Genomic DNA, 20,571 nt, shown 5'->3' on the forward strand with positions numbered 1-20,571 from the left:
GCTATCCTGCTGGAGAGAGAAGCCCCGTGGAAGATCAAAGAGCCAGACATGTGAATGAAGAAGCCATCTTGGACGGCTATCCCAGCTGAGCCCTCAGATGCCTCCAGCCCCAGCCAGCATCTGACTGCAACCTCCTGAGGTCCCAAGAAGAGCCCCCTGCCTGAGCCCAGTCAACCACAGGACCATGAAAGACAATACTAAATTGTGTTAAGCCACTAAGTTTTAGGGTGGGTGTTACCCAGAATACTCCAAAACAGGCTGCAGTGGCCTGTGAAGACCTGAAACCCCCATTCTCACATCCCCTCCTTGCAACAAAACCAACACCAGCCAGTCAGACTTTCAGTCCCTTTAATTAGGTGCTCTGAAGAAAGGGCAGAATGACAGGCAGGCGGTGAGAAGATGATGCTTCTTAAGCCCCACTTGGCAACTGGTCAGTCCTCATCCTCCGGAAGCTGGATCTTGCTGGGGTCAAAGCAGTTGGATTCCATGATGGGGAGGCCATTGGCCTCTCGGTACTTAACAAGCCTCTCAGCTTCCCGGCGGGCCCACTCCTGCATTCTGGAGGCAGCAGCAAGGGGGTAGACATGAGGGAGCCACACTGGACACCAATCCCCATCTTAGTCCTCGCCTATTCCCCACTGGCACAAGGAACAGGATTCCTGGCACAGTCCCCTTCAACCTCCACCCCTGCATCTGCTCCCACCCATCCCACTCTCTTGGACACCCCCATGCACCTGTAATCAGGCAGATAAGCTATAAAGGTGCTGCCGAGGACCAAGACAACAGAGAAGCCAAAGAAAAAGACGACCCGCATGTTCCAGACGTCCGTAACAGGGTCTCTGTCATAACCGTGGGAGTCTGGGTTCTGTGGCAAGAAGAAGAAGAGGTCAATGAGAGCTTCCTGTGGCTCCACAAAGCCTTATGCTGGCCCTGCATAAGTTGGTCTCCAGTTTCACCTCAGACCAATCTCTCCTCCTTTCTTTAATTCCTCTTTCTAGTCTTAGGACTTGTCAAACTCCTTGCTACCGCAGGGCCTTTGCACTTACTATCCCCTCTGCCTGGAAAGCCTTCCCCCCATATCTTGTCGCGGCTAGATCTGTCTCCTTGTTCAAAGTTTTGGCTTCATAATTACTTCCCTTAGGAGGCATTCCCTAATTGCCTTATCCATTACCAGTCTCACACTACAGGAAATTGCCACTTTTATGGGTTAAAAATGCTTGAATAGTGCCAATTTCCTATGGCTTCACCTGCTAAAATTTTGCCCTACCCCCAAATCACTCTCCATCTACTTATCTTGCTTAACTCACTTTCTCGCAGTTATTAATTTACCAAGGTAGCATCTCCCCAGATCCTATCACATTATTTTTTATCATTACATACTCACTACGACCGTTTCCAAATATTTTACGTGTTTATTTTGTGCTCTCCATTATCATATAAGCTCTATGAGAGCACGGGCTTTATCCAATTTCCACACTGCTGAACACACTAGGGCCCTGAACTGCACCTGGCATACAGCAGGCCCTCCATACTTATCTACAAAATGAATGAATAAATGAATATGCATCTATATATCCTATATATCCAAGCCAGAGGTTAGTACTGATGAAGTGTACCATACACAAACTTCACAATATCTCAGCAAGGTGGAAAGTAACAATAATAATTAACATCTTCTAATGCTGAATACTAAGGGCCAGGTGCTGTACTGAGCATTGTGACTCATTTAATTACATGAGGCAGATGTAGTATTTTATTTTCTAGAAGGTGTCTTAATACTTTCCCCACTTTACAAAGAGGCACCAAGCTGCTTGTCCAAGGTCACAAAGATGAATAACTGTCAGCGCCTGTATTCCAACCGTGGCATTCTGATTTTTGAGTCTCTGCTATCCACACAGCACAGCAGACCCGGTTCCGCCACGTATTCAGCCAGGCGAGTTTGGGCGAGTCGCTTAATATCATTAGGCTTCAGTTTCCTCATCTGTAGAATGGGTATGCTAAATAGTCCCTACTTCCAAACAGGGCTGTTTTGAGGATTACATGAGATAAGGTACGTAAAGTGTTTAAAGCACTTGCACTGAGCAAACCCCGTATCAGTGTTCAGTATTATTACCGTTATACTATATTGCTTCTAACGTGTTTTGAGCACTTCCCACTTCAGGTTTGATTATTTGTCTTCAAAACGAGGCCAGTCTCGCCTCTGGCCCTGAACCGAAGATTACCAGGGGCTAAAGAAGAAAATCAATCTAGGCAAAGTTCCCAAGTCTTTGAGGCCTTCGCCAGCAGCGCACTTCTCAGCCGCCTAAAAACGTCCTCTAAGGCGCCCCGTCCGCCGGCCCCCGATTGACCCTTCTGGCGTCCCGTTGCCCCCTCCCTCTCACCTTCTCATAGAGGTTTTCGTCCTCCGGCTCTGGGTCCTCCTGCCAGCGTACAGTCGGTGCCGGCGCCCGCTTTCCTGCCACAGCCGACGGGGCGATCACAGCCCTGGACGAGCTGGATTCCCAGCGAACACGGGCGGCCGGGAGCCCTCGCGTCGCCGCTACTGCCGAAAGGCGGCGAGCGCACAAACCTAACAGCCCGGCCGCCATGGCAGATTGTTCTACAGACTCTCAGGGGCGGGGACGGAAATGCGACTCTGCGCAGCTGCAGTTGGCCCGAGCGCGACAATTATCGCTCCGCCCCCACCGCACTAAATAAGTCCCAAGTCCGGATTTTGTTTTCAAATGTGGCCAGGTGCTGAGTAGCCAGCCCTCTTTCCCTCCATCTGTCCTAGCCTCAGGGGAGCGACCATTTTTTTAGCCTCTCGGTCAGGCTAAGGAATTTACGGCTGAGAGGTCTGCCCATTTCCTTGATAAGGAAGCGTTGACATTTGGATGGATGCGGGTCCCAGTCAATGGCCCGGAGATTTCCTCGGTCTTTTGGGTAAAGGGACGGAGCTTCCGCTTGTCTTTCATGATTCGGAGGAAGCCAAGCTTCCAAAGAGCGGGCCTCGCTGGATTGGCCAATAGCTACTCCTTTTTGCAACTTGCGAGCGTTCGCACGGAGAGTGGGGAGGTGGCATATGCTTGCCAATCAGAGCCGACCAGGGCTGGCCGTCGGCAGCTGGCGACCAATAGACGAGACCGACCAGAGCGCGCTCCCTTAGTAGGTGGATGGTGGTCGAAGCGCCGGCTCCCTTCTCGTCGTCGCCATTTTGTGCTGGTGACTGCGGCCGGCTGGGAGTAGGCGGCAGTGGGTTTCCTGGGGAGGGTAGCGCGCTTGGCGCTTCTCCCCTCCCCGCTCTTCCGCCCTCTTGCTTCCAGCCTCAGACTTAACGCTGGTGCGGGCCGGCCCCGGCTGAGCTGGGAGAGTTGGAGGAGGTGGCGGCGCGCAGAGGTGATGTCCGGGAGCCCTCCCTTGACAGCCCGGGCCGAGAAGGTGAGCGTCGCCGCTGGTCGTGGGGGCGGAGGTAAGGGGCCGGGGGCGGGCGGGTGCGGAGAGGAGGCGTGTGGGCGGACTGCGGGACGTGGGCCTGGGCCACGCGCGGGACCGAGAGATGCGTGCATGGCCTGAACTCGGGAGGGGGTGTCTCTCCCCCCCCCCCGTTTTGGGAACGGAGGCGCGTGCGCGATTGGGGCACAGGATGGGTGCACGCGGGTTGGGGGAAGGGAGGGACTGATTTGAGTGGGCTTCTGTGGCTGTTTGCGACACCGAACTTTATCCGTGGGGAGGCCCATGTTTTTATGCATACGGGAGAGGGTGTGCTGTCTGCTCTGTGTGACTTGGGTACTTACCGGTCTATGGGGGAGTATTCTGTGGCTCTGGTCCTTATTCTTGGGTGGGGGGGGGGAGGGCAGACGTCCGTGTGACTCTGGTCTTTATCCTTGGAGTACGTGCTGTAACTCAGGTCTTTATCCATGGGGAGGGGTCCTTATCCATAGGGAGTCGTCTTGCGACTGGCCCTAACCCACTTGCTAGGTGGGGAGGGAGTGCAAGGAATGTGTGCATGACTTATAGCCACTTCTTTTAGAAGGGGTTCGGGTCTATGACTCTGACGCTCATCTTTTGAAAGAGGGCCTCAGTGTGTGATTATGGCTGGTATTCGTTGTGGGTTCCTGCCTTGTGATTTTTGGCCCGTAGTTAGTTGGGGCTGCTGTCTGTGACTTTGGTCGCTATCTGTCGTGGATACCGGTGTGTGACTCTGACCTCCTTGCCAGAGTCTACTGAGGGTTTTCTATCTGGCTCGCATCCACTGGGACCCCTGGTTGTGATCGTAACTCTTATCCATCTGGGAGCAGGTAACTCTGGTTCCCTGTGGCTTGAGGAGGAAGGGAAAATTGGTTGTGTGTATACATGGAGGAAAGGTGTGGTGGCAACGTAGTGTTGGGCAAGTGTTGTTACCGCCTGGCTTTGCCTGATTCCTGCTCAGAGGGTGGGGCCTGAAGATTCTGGGATACTTCTTGGTGACCCCTGGCCAGGTCACGTGGCTCACAGGACTTACTTAGTTCTCATGGCAGGCTTGGGGGTTGGGTGAGGCGACTGCCCTTCCATCCCAGCAGAACAGCACAGTGGTTGGAAACAGCCTCAAAAGGACTCCTTTCGCCTCTGAATAAGTTGGGCCCAGAGCCCTAGGGAGAGAACCACCTTGGGACCTGGCTGCACATAAGAGACAGGGCTCGAGGCTGAGCCAGTTGCCGAGTAAGGGCCAAAGCTGCGTTGGCCAGGAGCCCGGGGAGGCGGCATTTGTCTCACTGCCAAGTTAGCCCCTTTACCCTCTGGGCCTTTCATGATCTCCTGCTGTCTTGTAGGGGACAGCCAACGTCTTGTTGGGAGGATGCAGTGGCACTGAGCGGGGAGTGGGGGGGCATGGAAGGAGCCTGGTGGGTGCCTAGGACTCCCATTGTGAGGTCTTGCCTCCCAGCCTAACATGCCTGACCTCAGGTCATCCAGCACTGAGAGCCCCCTGGGCAGGTAGCTCCAGGCTCGGTCTCATCTACCAGTCTCAGATGGCAAAGCCCTGATCACAGAATAGGTGGCACCACCAAGTCTCTCTGCAGGATGCTTCCTCTCTGCTGAGGGCCTTGCTTTTTCTGTTTTATTTTATTTAAGTAAGCTCTACGCCCAACATGGGGCTTGAACTCACAACCCTGAGATCCAGAGTTGCATGTTCTACTAAGTGAACCAGCTGGGTGCCCCTGGCCTTGCTATTTCTAGGGTGGTGGGTTCTAGCCTCACGTTTGTGGGGAGAGGAAGGAGCAGGCCAGGTAGGGGCTGCCTTCCCACCCTGGTCCATAGGAACACTAGGAAGTTGGGGAATAATGTCCCTGGGCTAAGGGACAGCAGAGAGCCGCGCGAGCAAGGGTTTTTCAAGGAGGCCCCAACTGCCTTGACCCCTTTCTTCCTTCTACTCTCTCCAGAGTCCCTGCAGGAGGCATCACCCAGGCTGGCAGATCATGGTGGCAGCAGCGGGGGTGGCTGGGAAGTGAAACGGAGCCAGCGGCTGAGGAGGGGCCCCAGCAGCCCCCGCAGGCCCTATCAGGACATGGAGTATGAAAGACGGTGAGTTACCCACTCCCACCCCTACCAAGCATCCTAGGCTTATCCCCATATAAAGAATTGATCCAGGAAGGTGCCAGGAGGGGGCTTCCGAGCAGAGGAAACAGTGCAGCAGATGATTGGTTTCTTTTCAACGAACATTTACTTGGCACCTGTCGTGAGCCAGGACCTGTGCTAGGCTCTGGGAATGCAGTGGTGAATGAGACAGATAAGACTGCAGCCTTCTTACTCAGGGTCTCACAAGGGAGACCACACAGTTTACAAGTGATTAAAAAACAGCTCTATAGGGGCGCCTGGGTGGCTCAGTCGGTTAAGCGTCCGACTTCAGCTCAGGTCACGATCTCGTGGTCCATGAGTTCGAGCCCCACGTCGAGCTCTGGGCTGATGGCTCAGAGCCTGGAGCCTGCTTCCGATTCTGTGTCTCCCTCTCTCTCTGCCCTTCCCCCATTCATGCTCTGTCTCTCTCTGTCTCAAAAATAAACGTTAAAAAAAATTTAAAAAAAAAAACAGCTGTATAGGTGCCACAGTTGGTTGTGAAGTTGGAAAGGGATCAAGAGAAAGGGAGGAATGGAGGCTGATGCTCAGGTTTCCATTTTGGGTAACTGAGGTATATGGTGCCATTCACCAAGGTGTGGACAGCCACTACAGGAGGAGAAGCAGAGGTGGGTGGCAGATGGGTGGTGGTGGCTTGTAAGGGCCTGTGGATTCTCAGGGGAGAGGCGTGGGCTGCAGCTTTGGGTTGGAGGAATGAACGGGAGTGATGCCCTCAGAGTCAGGAATTTTGTGCCGGACAAGTATAGGGCAAGCCAGGTCAGATAGCAGGAGACTTCAGGGACAGGGTGGGCTAAAGCTTGTGTGATACTTGTCTTGGAATGGAACACTCTAGTACGGTTATTTTTATTTTATTTATTTTCTTCGTATGGTTATTTTTAAACTCTAGTAGAACAGGAAACGAGGCACTTTGTAAAATGCTCTCACCATCCTGGTGGATCACTCCAGTTGATTCTAATGCAGATGACTTATTCTTGACATTTTAAGATTGCTTAGGAAAGTAGACCTAATGCTCCCAAGAAAGTCTCTATTAAGAGTCAGTAGATTTAAAAAAAAAAAAAAGTAGATTTATAAAAAGTCATGGAGGAAATAATTTTTTTAAATGCCTTACAAAAGGTTTCTTCTTCCACTACCCCCTTTAAAAATGTTTTCTGAAAAGTAAGCCCAAATTTGTGATGTGGTCATCATCTAGTGCTATTCAGTCTGATTAAAAAATGTCTTTTGAAAGCATTCAGTTTGGGATTGTATTCACTGAAATGCTCTTCTGGCAGTTTCTGAGTTTGAGTAGGTGACATACTTGCTTCAGACTTTATAACCAGTTAAAGCCATTGTCTGTCTTCTGGCTTTCAAAGGACCTCAACTGCAGAGGTTTGAGTGAATCATACCTTTTCGGTAGGTTCCTATCGTAGGTCAGTACAGAGCCTTCTCTTGCCATATTTGGTTTTTCCTTTTTATTTCCAATTCCCATAGCTGTAGGCAGCTGCTCTGTCCTTTTCGAAACGTATCCTTCTAAAATAGGTAGCACAGTGTCTGTGTTTTCAGTTTACACAAATGGCAGAGAGCTACGGTTTTCATTTTGTTTCCTGAACTTTGTATTACTCGGCACTGACTGCATTTTTAAGATCTGCCTCTACTGCCATGTGTATATTAGTGCTTTTCTTCTAATTGGTCCCAAGGACACCTTCGGGTGTGCCTGTTGCCTTTTACTTAATGATTCCCTCAAGCATGGATACCTGGGGGCACCTGGGTGGCTCAGTCGGTTAAACGGCCAACTTCCGCTCAGATCATGATCTCATGGTTAGGATCCTGGATTCGAGCCCCGCGTTGGGCACTGTGCTGACAGCTCGGAGCCTGGAGCCTGCTTCAGATTCTGTCTCCCTCTCTCTCTGCCCTTCCCCTGCTCGCACTCTTTCTCTCAAAAATACACATTAAAAATTTTTAAATTAAAAAAAAAAGCATGGATACCTGTAAAATTCATCTTTTTTTTTTTTTTTCTTTTTTTTTGTCTTACAATCTGTGCTTTCAGAATCTTCTCTCTTCCTACCTCTGGATCACAAAGATTGCACTCTCTAGTTTCCCCTTTCACATTCAAGTTTTTAACACCACCTAGAGTACATTTCTGAATATGATATAAGGTATGTTCTGGTTTTGTGTTCCTCCATATAGTGGGCAGTTTTCCCAGTACCGCCTTTTAAATAGTCCATTTTTTTCTTTATTGATTTGGAGTGCCTCGTCTCATTTCAAGTTCCCTCATATACATGGATCTGTCTTATGTGATCTGGTTTGTTTCATTGGTCTATTTGCTTATTCTCATGCCAGAACCTTACTGTTTTTATCATTACAGCTTTATAGAATCTCTTACTTAGCTCCCACTTTGCTCCCTTATTTATCAAAGTTGATTTTAGCCATTTGTGGAAACTATATAAAAAATATATTAAAGTCCCTCAAAAGCATTCAAGAATTTTGATTGAGGAGTGCCTGGATGGCTCGGTTGGTTAAGCGTTTGACTCTTGGTTTTCAGCTCAGGTCATAATCTCACGGTTCATGAGTTCGAGCCCCGCATCGGGCTCAGTGCGGACAGTGCAAAGCCTGCTTGGGATTTCTCTTTCCCTCTCTCTCTGCCCCTCCCCAGCTTGCTCTCTCTCCCCAAAAAATAGATATAAAAAAATTAAAAAAAAATTTTTTTTGATTGAGATTGCATTGTATTTATATATTGATTTGGGGAGAACTGTCATCTTTGTTAAGTGGTAATCTCATCCAAGCCCTGTATGGAGAATTTTGTTTTAATGTTTATTTATTTTGAATTTTTTTAATGTTTATTTTTGAGATAGACAGAATGCAAGTGGGGTTGGGGCAGAGAGAGACTGAGACACAGGATCCGAAGCAGGCTCCAGGCTCTGAACTGTCAGCACAGGGCCCAATGGGTGCTCAAACCCATGAACCGTGAGCTCATGACCTGAGCCGAAGTCAGATGTTTGACTGAGCCACACAGGTGCCCCATGAATGGAGAATATTTTAAAATTTGTTTAAAGGACATACAAATTTGAATAAATGAAAACACAAGTCTTGCATAATTTCTACGTGCTTCACTAGTCTTCATGGACATCTTACTTTCTTTTATATTTTCCAAGCTGGTGTTTGCTGGGGTAGAGGAAAGCTGTTGATTTTTTTGTAAGTTCTCTTATCCCTGTATTCTCTTGTTATTTCTAATTACTCATTGTCGATTCTGATGGTCTTTCTAAGTAAGCAGTTGGTCGTGCTGTATACAAATCAACTCTGTCACTTAACTTCTTTTTCTTCACTTACAACGTTGTCTAGGACTTTAGTTAAGTACCACATTAAATAGTGTCAGTGATGCTAGGTGCACAAATTAAGATTCATTTTGGCAGATTGTAACAGAAAATCCAAAGAATAATGGCTTAAACAATGCAGTTTATTTTTTTTCTCATAAAGGGCATCTGCAGATAGGTATTCATTCCTGGCCCAATAAGCAGCCCTTTCTGCTTAGGCATCAAATCGGATGTGTGCTGTAGGCTTTTAAAATATAGCCTTTAATAAAGCAAGAAAATTCTCTAATCTTCGTTTGCCAAGATTGATTGGAAATGAGAATTCAACTTCATAATTACATCCTTTTTTTTCCATCTGCCCGTCAGTTTCATAAATCACATTAAATTACATCCTTGCCGGGGTACCTTGGTGACTCAGTTGGTTGAATGTCTTACTCTTGGTTTCAGCTCAGGTCATGATCTCATGGTTTGTGAGTCAGTTCAAGCCCCGTGTCAGGCTCCTCGCTGACAGCACAGAGCCTGCTTGGGATTTCTGTCTGTCTCTCTCTCTCTCTCTCTCTCTCTCTCTCTCTCTCTCTCTCTCTCTGCCCCTCCCTGTCTTGCTTGCTCGCTCTCAAAAAATAAACATTTAAAAATAAAAATAAATTAAAAAAATAAATTATATCCTTCCATTGTTGAGGTATACCCTCCTCAATCATGGTGTGTATGTTTCTAACTTCTTATTTTGAAAAAATTTCCAATTTTCAGAAAAGTTGCAAGTACAGTAAACTCCTTCATATCATCTACCCAGAACCACTAACTGTAAACATTTTGCCACACTCGTTTTACCTACCTACATGCCTCACCATCTCTTCCTCCCATCCCTTTCTCCCCCCACTTCAATACAAATATATATCCATTTATCTATATATAGACAACATTTTCTTTTTGAATCATACGAGTTAGTGGTAGACATGGCCTTTATGTACTACACGTATGTTCTTAAGAACAAGGACTTTCTCGTGGTACCTGGGTGGCTTAGTCGGTTAAGTGTCGGACTTTGGCTCAAGTCGTGATCTCACGGTTCGTGAGTTCGAGCCCCTCTGTCCCCCTCTCTCTCTGCCCCTACCCCACTCGTGCTCGCTCTCTCTCAAAAATAATATCTGAACATTTTTAAAAATCTAAACAAAAAGAACAAGGACTCTCTCTTCCATAACCACAGTACACTTACGAATATCAGGAAATTGAACATTGTTATAATACTTTCCTGTAAAAGTCCACATTCGTATTTTTATTTTGGTGCCCAAACCTTGGAACGAACCAAGGACAAAAGTCCATATTCAGATGTCATCCCTTGTCCTTCATTGCATTTGTTCCCTAGACTAGGATCTAATCCAAGATCGTGCACTGCATGGAGCTCCTTTGTATTTGTGGTTCCCTTTAATCTGGAACTGTTCCTCGGTACTTGGTCTTTCTTTTTCTTTTGTGACCTTGATATCTTTTAAGAGTACAGATCATTTGCTTTGTAGATGTTTCTGAATTTGAGTTTTTCTGAGGCTTATTCATGACATTTTGGCAGGAAAATTATTTTTTAATATTTGTGTTTTTATTTTTCATTTTATTAAAAGTTTATTTTTGAGAGAGAGAGAGAGTGGGCAGTGGGGGAGAGAGAAGGGAAGAGAGAGGATACCAAGCAGGCTCTACACTGTTAGCACAGAGCCCGATGTGGGCTGGAACGCACAAGCTGTGAGATTATGACCTGAACCAAAATCAAGAGTCATACACTTAACCAACTGAGCCATCCAGGTGCCCCCTCATATCTGTGTTTTTAAAACATTTCTACTTGCGGTGCCTGGGTAGCTCAGTCGGTCAAGCATCCGACTTTGGCTCAGGTCATGATCTCACGGTTTGTGAGTTTGAGCCCCGCATCCGGCTCTGTGCTGACAGCTCGGAGCCTGGAGCCTGCTTCAGATTCTGTGTGTGTGTGTGTGTGTTTCTCTCTCTCCCTCTCTCCCTCCCTCCCTCTTTCTCTCTCTCTCTCTCTCTCTCTGCCCCTCCCCCACCTGCACTTTGTCTCTCTCCCAAAAATAAACATTAAAAAAAATTTTTTTAAATAAAAGTTATGTTTGATTAGATGCTGTATCATTTAGGATATTTGCATCTGTGTCACTCAGTAAAGTGGTCCTATGATTTCCTTCTCTAGTATTCATCTGACATTGAGCCAACATAGCCTTATGGCATGATTTGGGCAGCTTTTGCCATTTCTCTCTTTATTGGAGGAACATGTACAAGAATTCTCTGTCCCTTGAATGCTCGGTAAAACTCAGCTTTAAAAGGGCCTGAGTTTTTGATGATGGTTTTGTCTACTTCTTTTGCCAATTTTGGCAGTTTATGTTTTTCAGAAATATTCATTTTGTGGAGGTCCTCACATGGTTCAGTCCACCTTCGTAGAAATGCATTGTGAACAGGCTCTGTCTTTGGAAGATGTGTAGTCAAAGTGCTCTGTGGCCAATGAAAAGTATCTTTTACTGTCCAAATCCGTTCTGTTCCCGAGTTTAGATAGCAAGAGTTCGATACGCAAATTGATGTGGCTTAGATGCTGAATGTCACAGTTCAGGATTTCATCTGAACATTTATTCAGCTCTGTTCAGTTCTTAAATTCTGATGACTAGAGTTCAACTATTGAGGGATAACCGTGGTGAGCAAACATGAAGACATATTGCTCATACCAAAAACCTTAAACATACACCACTCACACCAGCTACTTCTTGTCCAGGCATTTATCATAAAAAAACAGTTGTGGGTTCCGAGCAAGCTCACGAGGACAGGGACTTCATTTTATTCACAGCAGTATCCCTGGCACCTGGAACAGTGCTCAATGCGTAGCAAATGTTACATTAATATTTGTTGAATGAATAAATGAACAAAAAATTGGGAAAAACTGGAAACCAACCAGATAGCTGGAAACGTTTTATTTTCCCCATTTGTTAATTATCTTTGAGCTTTATGGTGTTTTTCTAGTATTTTATTACAAAATTTCAAACAACAACGTTGAAAGAATTTCATAGTGAATACCTCTATACCCATCCACTGGATTCTACCGTTAATATTTTACCATGCTTGCTTTGTGACATGTGTATTTGTTTATGGTATTTTTAAACATATTTTTAACTTTTTACAAAGCCAGATTTATCAGGTTTTTTTTTTTTTTTTTTTTATGACTTCAGGGTTTTGTCTTGCTTAGAAAGGCCTTCCCCATTCTTGAGGTGATTAATTTTTATCTTCTGTTTTCTTTCTAATGTTTTTACGGGTTCTATTCAGGGATTTACATTTTTGATTCATCTAGAATTTACTTGGTATAAGAAGTGAGGTAGATGAACAAACTTTATTTTCTTAAATTTCTGTGAAGGACCTGATAGTAAATATCGTTGGCATTGCAGACCACACGGTCTCTGTCACAGCTACTCGGCTGAAAACAGTCACAGACAGTATGTGTGTGAACGGGTATAACCATGTTGAAGAAAACTTTATTTAGGTGACTGGATTGGGTCCACTGGCTGTAGTTTGCTGATCTCTGGGCCAGACAGTTGTTGCAACTGGTATTTATTGACTAACCCATTTTCCCCTTGTTCATTTGAAATGCAACCTTTGGCTTACTCTGAATTTCCATGTGTGTTTTTGTATAGTATGGACTCTGTTCCACTTCACTGATCCGTCCATTTGTGCTCCAATTTTGCCACCTTTGTATATAATATGTTTTAATATCTGGCATGGCTCCTCTCCCCCTCAGTCTTTTTTTTTAACAGAATTTTCCTGACTCTTGTATGTTTCTTGTCATCTGCTGTTATAAATAGAACTCTATTGAATGATGTTTTTGTATGTGTGCAAGTGTATTGGTACATTAAATTTCCGGGAGAATTGGGGGTTAGAGGTTAGGTTTTTCATTTTGCCAGCCATTACCAAATTCTCCTCCGTAGGGACTGTTCCATTTTCACTCCTACCAGCAATAGGAGAGTGCCTATTTCCCATACAGCCTTACCAACAGTGTGTTGTCAAACATTTGGACTTCTGCATATATGTTGCATTAGAAACGTTCTATCACAAATCTTCCATGTAGAAGAATTCCAAATAATATATGTAGATACTCCCCATTCCGGGAGGCAAAGCTTAATCCCCCCCCCCCACCCCTTGAGTGTGGGCTAGTCTTAGGGACTCAGTTCTAAAGAACAGAGTGTAGAAAGGGAAAAAGAGAAACTACAGTGAAGAAACCTGGCAGACCCCACCACAGCCACATGATCAAGGTCAGCATCACCAGTGATTAACCATGTTGATACCATGTGCCCCCTTATACAGTGCCATCAGTAGGGCAGATCACCTCTCTTGTATTCTCCCAAAAAAATACAGCCTCCATAATCTCAAGTCTAATCACAAGAACACGACAGACAAACCCAAGTGGAGGTACGTTCTACAAAATACCTGACCAGTGCTCTTCAAACCTCTCTAGGTCATAAAAAAAAAAACAAGGCAAGACTAAGAAACTTTCATGCGCCAGAGACTAAAGGTGCATGATGACTAAAAGCAGTGTGGTATCCTGGATTCGATCTTGGAACAGAAAGTGGATAGTAGTGGAAAAACAGGTGAAATCCTAATTAAGTTTGTAATTTAGTGAACTTCTTAGTTTTGACAAATGCAGCATGATCACATTTGTCCCCTGCTAACATTAGGGGAAGCTGGGTGAATGGTATAAGAGAATTCTATTATCTTTGAACTTTTCTGTAAATCTAAAATCATTTCAACATAAAGTTTGACTTCATCAAGATTAGAAACTTAAGCACATCCACAGACATTGTTCAAGAGAATGAAAACACAACCCACAGAATGGGCGAATGTATTTGCAAATCCTATATCTGATAAGAGATTAACACCCAGAATATATAAAGAGCTCCTACAACAGCACAGAAAAACTCCATTCACAAAGGGACAAAAGACTTGAACAGATGAAAATATCAAGTGTTGGTGAGGATGTAGAGAAACTGGAAACTGGGTGCACTGCTGATGGGAATGTAAACGGCGCAGCTGCTGTGGAACACAGTACGGAGGTTCCTCAGAAAAGTACATCTAAAACTACCATATGGTCCAGCAACCCCACTCCTGGGTGTTTATCCAAAGGAATTGAAAGCAGGGAATCAAACAGATACTTGCATACCAGTTTTCTTAGCAGCATTCTTCACAACATCCAAAACAACCAGCAGGTGGAAGCAGCCCAGGTGGCCATCAACAGATGAATGTATATGCCTTACGTACGTACGTACATACATGCATACGCACTTATGTGTCTAGCCATAAAAAGGAATGAAATTCCAATGCATTCTACAACTTAGATGAACCTTTAAAGCATTATACTAAGTGAAATAGGCCAAACACAAAAGGACACATATGACTCTACTTATATGAGGCACCTAGACTAGGCAGAAAGTAGACTGGCAGTTGTAGGGCAGGTGGGAAGTTATCGATTGTTGTTTAGCAAAGTCCAGAGTTTCTGTTTGGGATGATGAAAAGGTTCTGGAAATAGTGGTGATGACTGCAACAGCATCATGAATGTACTTTGTGGTAAAATAAAAATGACTTAAAAACATACAAAAATAGATGTTATTTTTTTAAGTTTTTGTGTTTTTTAAAAATTTTTCAAAAATGTTTATTTATTGAGAGAGAGAGACAGAGACAGAGTGTGAGCAGGGGAGGGGCAGAGAGAGAGAGAGAGGGAGACACAGAATCCGAAGCAGGCTCCAGGCTCCGAGCTGTCAGCACAGAGCCTGACGGGGGGCTTGAACCCACGAACCATGAGATCATGACCTGAGCCGAAGTCAGACACTTAACTGACTGAGCCACCCAGGCCCCCCCCTACAAAAGTAAATTTTGAACGTTTATTTTTAAATGGCCTATCCAGTGTAGGTTTTTTTTCAGTTTATTTATTTACCTAAGTCATCACTACATCCAACATGGGGCTCGAACTCACGACCCCAAGATGAAGAGTCACACGTTTTTCCGACTGAGCCAGCCAGGTGCCCCCTATCTGGTGTGGTTTTAATTTCCATCCTTCATTATGAGATAGAGCACCTTTTCAAATATAAATCATCTGTATTTCTTTTCTGTGAATTCTGTTCCTCTTTCTCTTCCCATACTCTTTCCCAGTTAGTTTGTCCTGACTTGACTCATGATGGTTTTCTTTTCCAGGCAGAAGTGTTTTATTTTTATATAGTCAACTTTAATCATCTTCTATGGCTTCCAGATTTGGGTCATAGTTTTCCCCGTTTCGGGATTATCTAGAAATCATCTCATATTTTCTTCTACTTTTATGGTTTTAATTCTTCCATTTAAATTTTTTACCCATTTTATTTTTATCATTATTGTTTTTACCATGGGACAGTGCATTTCTTTTCACATTTTCCTGATTTTTTAAATTTTTTAAAAGACATTTTTTAACGTTTATTTGTTTTTGAGAGAGAAAGAGAGAGAGCAGGGGAAGGGCAGAGAGAGAGGGAAACCAGAATCTGAAGCAGGCTCCAGGCTCTGAGCTGTCAGCACAGAGCCTGACGTGGGCTCGAACCCATGGACCGCAAGATCATGACCTGAGCTAAAGTCGGATACTTAACTAACTGAGTCACCCAGGCGACCCTTTAAATTTTTTTTCATCATGAGAAGCGTACTCTTTAATCCCCACCCCTTATCCCCCCCCCCCCCCCCTGTAACCATCAGTTTGTTCTCTATAGTTAAGAGTCTGTTTCTTGCTTGGTCTCTCTTTGTTCCCTTTGCTTGTTTGATTTGTTTCTTAAATTCCACATGTGAGTGAGATTATATGATATTTGTCTTTCTCTGACTTATTTTGCTTAGCATTATACTCTAGCTCCGTCCATGTCATTGCAAATCTTTGACCCATTTTAAACATATTCAGGTTTATATGTGTGAAGTATAGTCATAAAATCTTGTGTTTGTGTAATTAACCTTTTTGGTTTAGTTATACTTGGAATCTTTACATTCTTTTTTTTTTTATTTTTTTGAATGATTTTATTTTTTATTTTTGAGAGAGAGAGTGTGTGCGCCCCAGTGCTGTGCGCGAGACGGGGAGGGGCAGAGAGGGAGGGAGGCACAGAATCCGAAGCAGGCTCCAGGATATGAGCTGTCAGCACAGAGCCTGATGCAGGGCTCGAACTCACAACTGTGAGATCATGACCTGAGCTGAAGTCATACGCTTAACCAACTGAGCCACCCGGGTGCCCTGGGATCTTCCCATTTCTAAATGGTGGCTCCTCGAATACAGGCAATGTATTTATTTCTGCATATTACTTTTGTACCCAGCATTCTTACTGATTTATTGTTTATAATCATTTTTCAGTTGATTCTCAGGCTTTGTAGGCATATCCCTATATCATTTATAAATAATGGTAATCTTACCTTTCTTTTCCAGCTTTTAACCATTTTTCTTTATTCTCTTATTTGGTTCAGTTAGTATTTTAAAATGGTGTTCATAGTGGTGTTGATAACGGGCATTCTTTTTTTAAAAAATTTTTTATGTTTATTTTTGAAGAAGAAAGAGTGTGATTGGGGAGAGGCAGAGAGAGAGAGAGAGACAGAATCTGAAGCAGGCTTCAGACTCTGAGCTGTCAGCACAGAGCCTGATAGCGGGGCTCAAACTCATGAGCTGTGAGATCATGACCTGAGCCAAAGTCGGACACTCAACCGACTGAGCCACCCAGTCGCCCCTGATAAAGGACATTCTAAAACTGTTGTTCCTGACCAGGATTGGGACCTGCTAGCAGTAGTCTATGGTCATGTCTGTTTTTTCTTTTTTTATTTCAACGTTTATTTATTTTTGAGAGATAGATAGAATGCGAATGGGGGAGGAGCAGAGTGAGAGGGAGACACAGAATCCGAAGCAGGATTCAGGATCTGAACTGTCAGCCCCAACCCATGAACTGTGAGATCATGACCTGAGCCGAAGTCAGTCGCTTAACCGACAGAGCCACCCAGGCGCCCTGTTTTTTCTTGTTTTAGGTGAACCTGTATTGGTTGCTTTTAGAACATTTTTTAAATCATTATTTTATCAAACAATTATTGGACACCCACTAAGTACCAGGTACTAAGCTAAGCTTTGGGAAATAGGGCAGGGGACCCTCTAGGTGTTGTCCCCTCTTTCCCAGAACATGGTCTGGTACTTCTTTAAATCATCAAAGAAATGCACATGAGGGATGCCTGGCAGGCTCAGGTGGTGGAGCACGCGATGCTTGATCTCAGGGTTGTTAAGTTCAAGCCCCACGGTGGATATAGAGATTACTTAAAAATAAGATCTTTTTTTAAAAAAAAAGGCACATGAAATCAACTTTGAGATAATTATTTTATAGTAATCGCAGTAGAAGAAATTTCAACAAAACAGCTGCCAGTGCTAACGGGGTGACCGTGAAACAGAGGGGCAGGGTAGCACGGTGCAACATGGGGCAGAGGAAGAGAGGTCAGTAGAGACCTTGCCCCACATACCCTGCAGACCTTGCGGGATCTGGGTGAGCATTTTGTTGTTTTATTTTCCAAATAAGAGGGAGCCACTGAAGGGAGTGCAGTGGATGGTTGGGCTTGATTGGCTTTGCTTTTGGAACACTTGCTTATCTTTGGGGTGTAGAGAATGAGCTGGGAGAGGCCTGGTGGAGGTGAGACTGGCCCCAGGGCTACACCCGAGGGCCCTGTGAAGGAAGCCGGGCAGGGGCTGGGGGAGGTGGCCAAGGGAAGCGGAAGCGGATTGGGTTTGAGAGGTGGGAGCCAGCTCCCCTTGCTGTGGAGTCAGGATTTCGGGACCCCTGTCGGGATTGGGATCTAAGAGTCTAGAGCGAGTGAGTGGGTGGGAGCCCCCCTCACCTCTTGCACCTTCCCAAGAGGACTGCCCTCTAATTCCTCCCTATCCTTCTTCCCTCAGAGGTGGTCGTGGGGATAGGACTGGCCGCTACGGAGCCACTGACCGTTCGCAGGACGATGGGGGGGAGAGCCGCAGCCGAGACCATGACTACCGGGACATGGACTACCGCTCATATCCCCGCGAGTACGGTAGCCAGGAGGGCAAGCACGACTATGACGACTCGTCCGAGGAGCAGAGTGCAGAGGTGAGCACCAGGGTGGACAGGCGCCTGCAGGGCCTCTGGTTGTAGCACCACGTGCAGCTAGCTCTTGGCTCCCATACCTTCAGACTGTGCTCAGTGGCTTTGTCTCACCTGGAGGGTCTGTCCCCGCTCCCCTCTCTGAGGGCTTCTCTCCCAAGTTGGGTCTCCCTGACTTCCACATGCTTGGCTCTATACTTCTGAGGGCCCCTGGCCATCACCTCTCTCCCTTCTTCCCTGTTGTTCAGTTGGGTCCACGGTTCACTGCAAGCCCTTTACCGCCTGCTCCCAGCCAGTTTGGGGCCCTTGAACAGCCTCTTGCATGGGATTCAGCATCTGGGGTTGGGAGGGCCATGGGGAAACTGGATATCACCAAAGAGAGCAGCCCTGGGAGGCCCAACCGTGGGCAGTCCCAGGGGCAGCAGAGCCCCTGCACAAAAGGAAAAGACCCTCTGGAGCCTCTCCTTTGAGCTCAGGGGGTAGCCAGTTCCACGTTGGGTAGTTAGCCCTAGCCTGAGGAGGGGAGGCGTGATGTTCACCGTCTGAGGAGAAGCAACAGACTTGCCTTAGGGGAACCCCACTTTGAGAGGATAGTCCGTCCGGGCCCAGGTCCAAGCAAGCAGGCAGGTCTCCTATGTAGCAGGGTGGGAAGGGTACTATTGCAAGTCAGTCCTGGAGGACAGAGTGTGAGCCACCAGCTGCCTTCTGGGAGAGTCCAGTGCAAAGAACTCTGCTGGGCAGCCAGGTTTCCCCAGTGGCAGCTGTGATACGTGCCTGGATGTCTCTGGGGCACCAGGGGGCCGTGGGTAGCCCCTGTGGGAAGAGTGGGAGTGGAGCGCCGAGTTATCTGGTCTCCCTGAGGGCAGAAGGGGTATGGACCCTGGCCTGGCCTGCTTAGTCCTGGAAGGATGGCTTGGGCGACACCCAAGAATTTAGTGACCACACCATGTTAGGAGGGAGCCTGGTGGTGATAGAAGACTGGCCAGACAGAGGATCGGGACTGGGGGCAGGGCTGTGGCCCTCACACCTTTGCCAGCCCCTGCTGACCGGCTCTGGATGAGATATCAAGGAACAGTTGAGCACATACTGGCTGAGCTGCAAGGGAGGAAGAGGGGGAAACAGAGGGCAGGATTTAGTGTGCTGACCCTAGACCCAAGGAGGTTTAAGCGGTATCTGGTCACCTGTCTGTGGGAGTTCCTCCCCCACAGCAGGACTGCCATCAGCCTCTCCCCACTCCCCACCAAGACAGCCCCCAACAGGCATCCTGGGGACAGTGTCCCACCCCAGAAGGGTTGCAGTCCAGGGCTTACCCATTTTGCTTGCCCTGAGCCTTTAGCCGGAGCCCGCCCACCCCTGGCTTTCAGAGCCTGCCTGCCTCAGAGAGCCAGCGGCCAGCCCCTAGGCCCACCCCAGACTGACTGCCCGTCTGGTGTCTCTCGTCTTATTCTGTTGGCCAGGATTCCTACGAGGCCTCCCCGGGCTCCGAGACTCAGCGTAGGCGGCGGCGGCGGCACAGGCACAGCCCCACCGGCCCGCCAGGCTTCCCCCGAGACGGCGACTATCGGGACCAGGACTATCGGACCGAGCAAGGGGAGGAGGAGGAGGAGGATGAGGAGGAGGAGGAGGAGGAGAAGGCCAGTAACATCGTCATGCTGAGGATGCTGCCACAGGCAGCCACTGAGGATGACGTACGTGCCCCCCCCTCGTGGCCCTGGGCAGGTGGCAGGGCAGGAGGCCAGGCTGGGTCTCCTCCAGGGCCCTCAGCTTCTCCCTCACCCCAAACTCAGCACCTTTTATCCCTTCTCTCCCCCAGCACTGATCCGTCCTCTGGGCAGGCCCTTGTCCTCTCCTGGTCTGGAAGGGAGGAGTGTTGGATAGGCTGGCTTGGCCAAAGGGCTGCCGCAGTGGGGTGTGGGAGGGAACAGAGCATTCCTCCTGAACATTCCACTGCTCATCCGTCCGTTCTGCATGTGTTGACTGAGGGCCAGATGCTCCCCAGGCCCAGAGCCAGGTATTCCTGGTGGCAGAGATGATGTAGGGCCCGGCAGTCCTGGGGATGGGGAGGGTCCCCATGGGGTTTTCTGAGGTTTTATTCACGTTCTCTCCCCATGCCCTCACCCGCGCCCTTGTCGGCAGCGTCAGATCTCCGTGGCCTGGCCACAGACCCCTATGTTCTCTGATGTCCTTTGCTGCCACTGGCAGCCTCCCTGCTCAGTTCTCTCACATTTCCTTCCCTGTTCCTCCCTTTGCTTCTGTTTCCTTCTCATACAGACTTTCCCTAACGAGCCCCAGTAAAACCCCAGAGGGCCACTAGAATAGCCTCCTCATTAGCCTCCCCGATTCTCCTCTCTGACCCCGCCGAATTCTCTGCTCAGCTCCCCTTCGAAATCTACCGGCTGCCCATTTTGTCAAAGAGAAAATCCCACGTGTGTATTCGGGAGCTTCTCCAGTCTGGCCCAGCCACGCTGCTCAGGGTCAGACAGTAGCTCCGTGCTGACATGTGTTGGGGATTTATCACAGGGCGGGCCACATGCCAGGTCTCATGTAATCCTCACAGCCACCCTGCGGGGAAGGCACTC

The 20,571-nt window shown here is 47.3% G+C and overlaps 2 protein-coding genes across 8 annotated transcripts in view; one reads left to right on the plus strand and one right to left on the minus strand.

Moving 5' to 3' along the window:
• Window positions 1-331: 331 nt before the first annotated feature.
• NDUFB11 (NADH:ubiquinone oxidoreductase subunit B11) lies at window positions 332-2,739 on the minus strand. Its single transcript, XM_004000441.5, has 3 exons — window positions 2,382-2,739; window positions 735-865; window positions 332-558 (listed from the first exon to the last, which is right to left on the minus strand). Exons 1-3 carry the CDS (start codon window positions 2,586-2,588, stop codon window positions 432-434), a joined length of 465 nt encoding a protein of 154 aa, XP_004000490.2. The 5' UTR covers window positions 2,589-2,739; the 3' UTR covers window positions 332-431.
• Window positions 2,740-3,110: 371 nt separating this feature from the next.
• Window positions 3,111-20,571, plus strand: part of RBM10 (RNA binding motif protein 10) — a 29,972-nt gene continuing 12,511 nt past the window's right edge. For 3 of the 7 annotated variants that reach the window (XM_004000427.6, XM_045050487.1, XM_045050486.1), the window contains exons 1-4: window positions 3,111-3,448; window positions 5,397-5,538; window positions 17,815-17,998; window positions 19,450-19,680. In XM_004000427.6, the coding sequence (XP_004000476.1) occupies window positions 3,379-3,448; window positions 5,397-5,538; window positions 17,815-17,998; window positions 19,450-19,680 (627 nt within the window). In that variant the 5' untranslated portion in view covers window positions 3,111-3,378. Of the gene's footprint in view, window positions 3,449-5,396; window positions 5,539-17,251; window positions 17,408-17,814; window positions 17,999-19,449; window positions 19,681-20,571 lie in introns of those variants that run through there. The other 4 variants (XM_045050489.1, XM_045050490.1, XM_045050488.1 and 1 more) reach the window with 3 other exon arrangements.

This window comes from Felis catus, chromosome X (genome assembly GCF_018350175.1).
Source record: "Felis catus isolate Fca126 chromosome X, F.catus_Fca126_mat1.0, whole genome shotgun sequence".
NCBI lineage: Eukaryota > Metazoa > Chordata > Mammalia > Carnivora > Felidae > Felis > Felis catus.

Excerpts from the sequence above, each read along its gene's own strand:
- NDUFB11 (XM_004000441.5), bottom strand. The coding sequence starts at position 2,588 with ATGGCGGCCGGGCTGTTAGGTTTGTGCGCTCGCCGCCTTTCGGCAGTA. Across the intron at positions 866-2,381 it reads ACGAAAACCTCTATGAGAAG|AACCCAGACTCCCACGGTTA; the intron begins GTGAGAGGGAGG and ends TTCTTGCCACAG. Across the intron at positions 559-734 it reads GCTTATCTGCCTGATTACAG|AATGCAGGAGTGGGCCCGCC; the intron begins GTGCATGGGGGT and ends TGCTGCCTCCAG.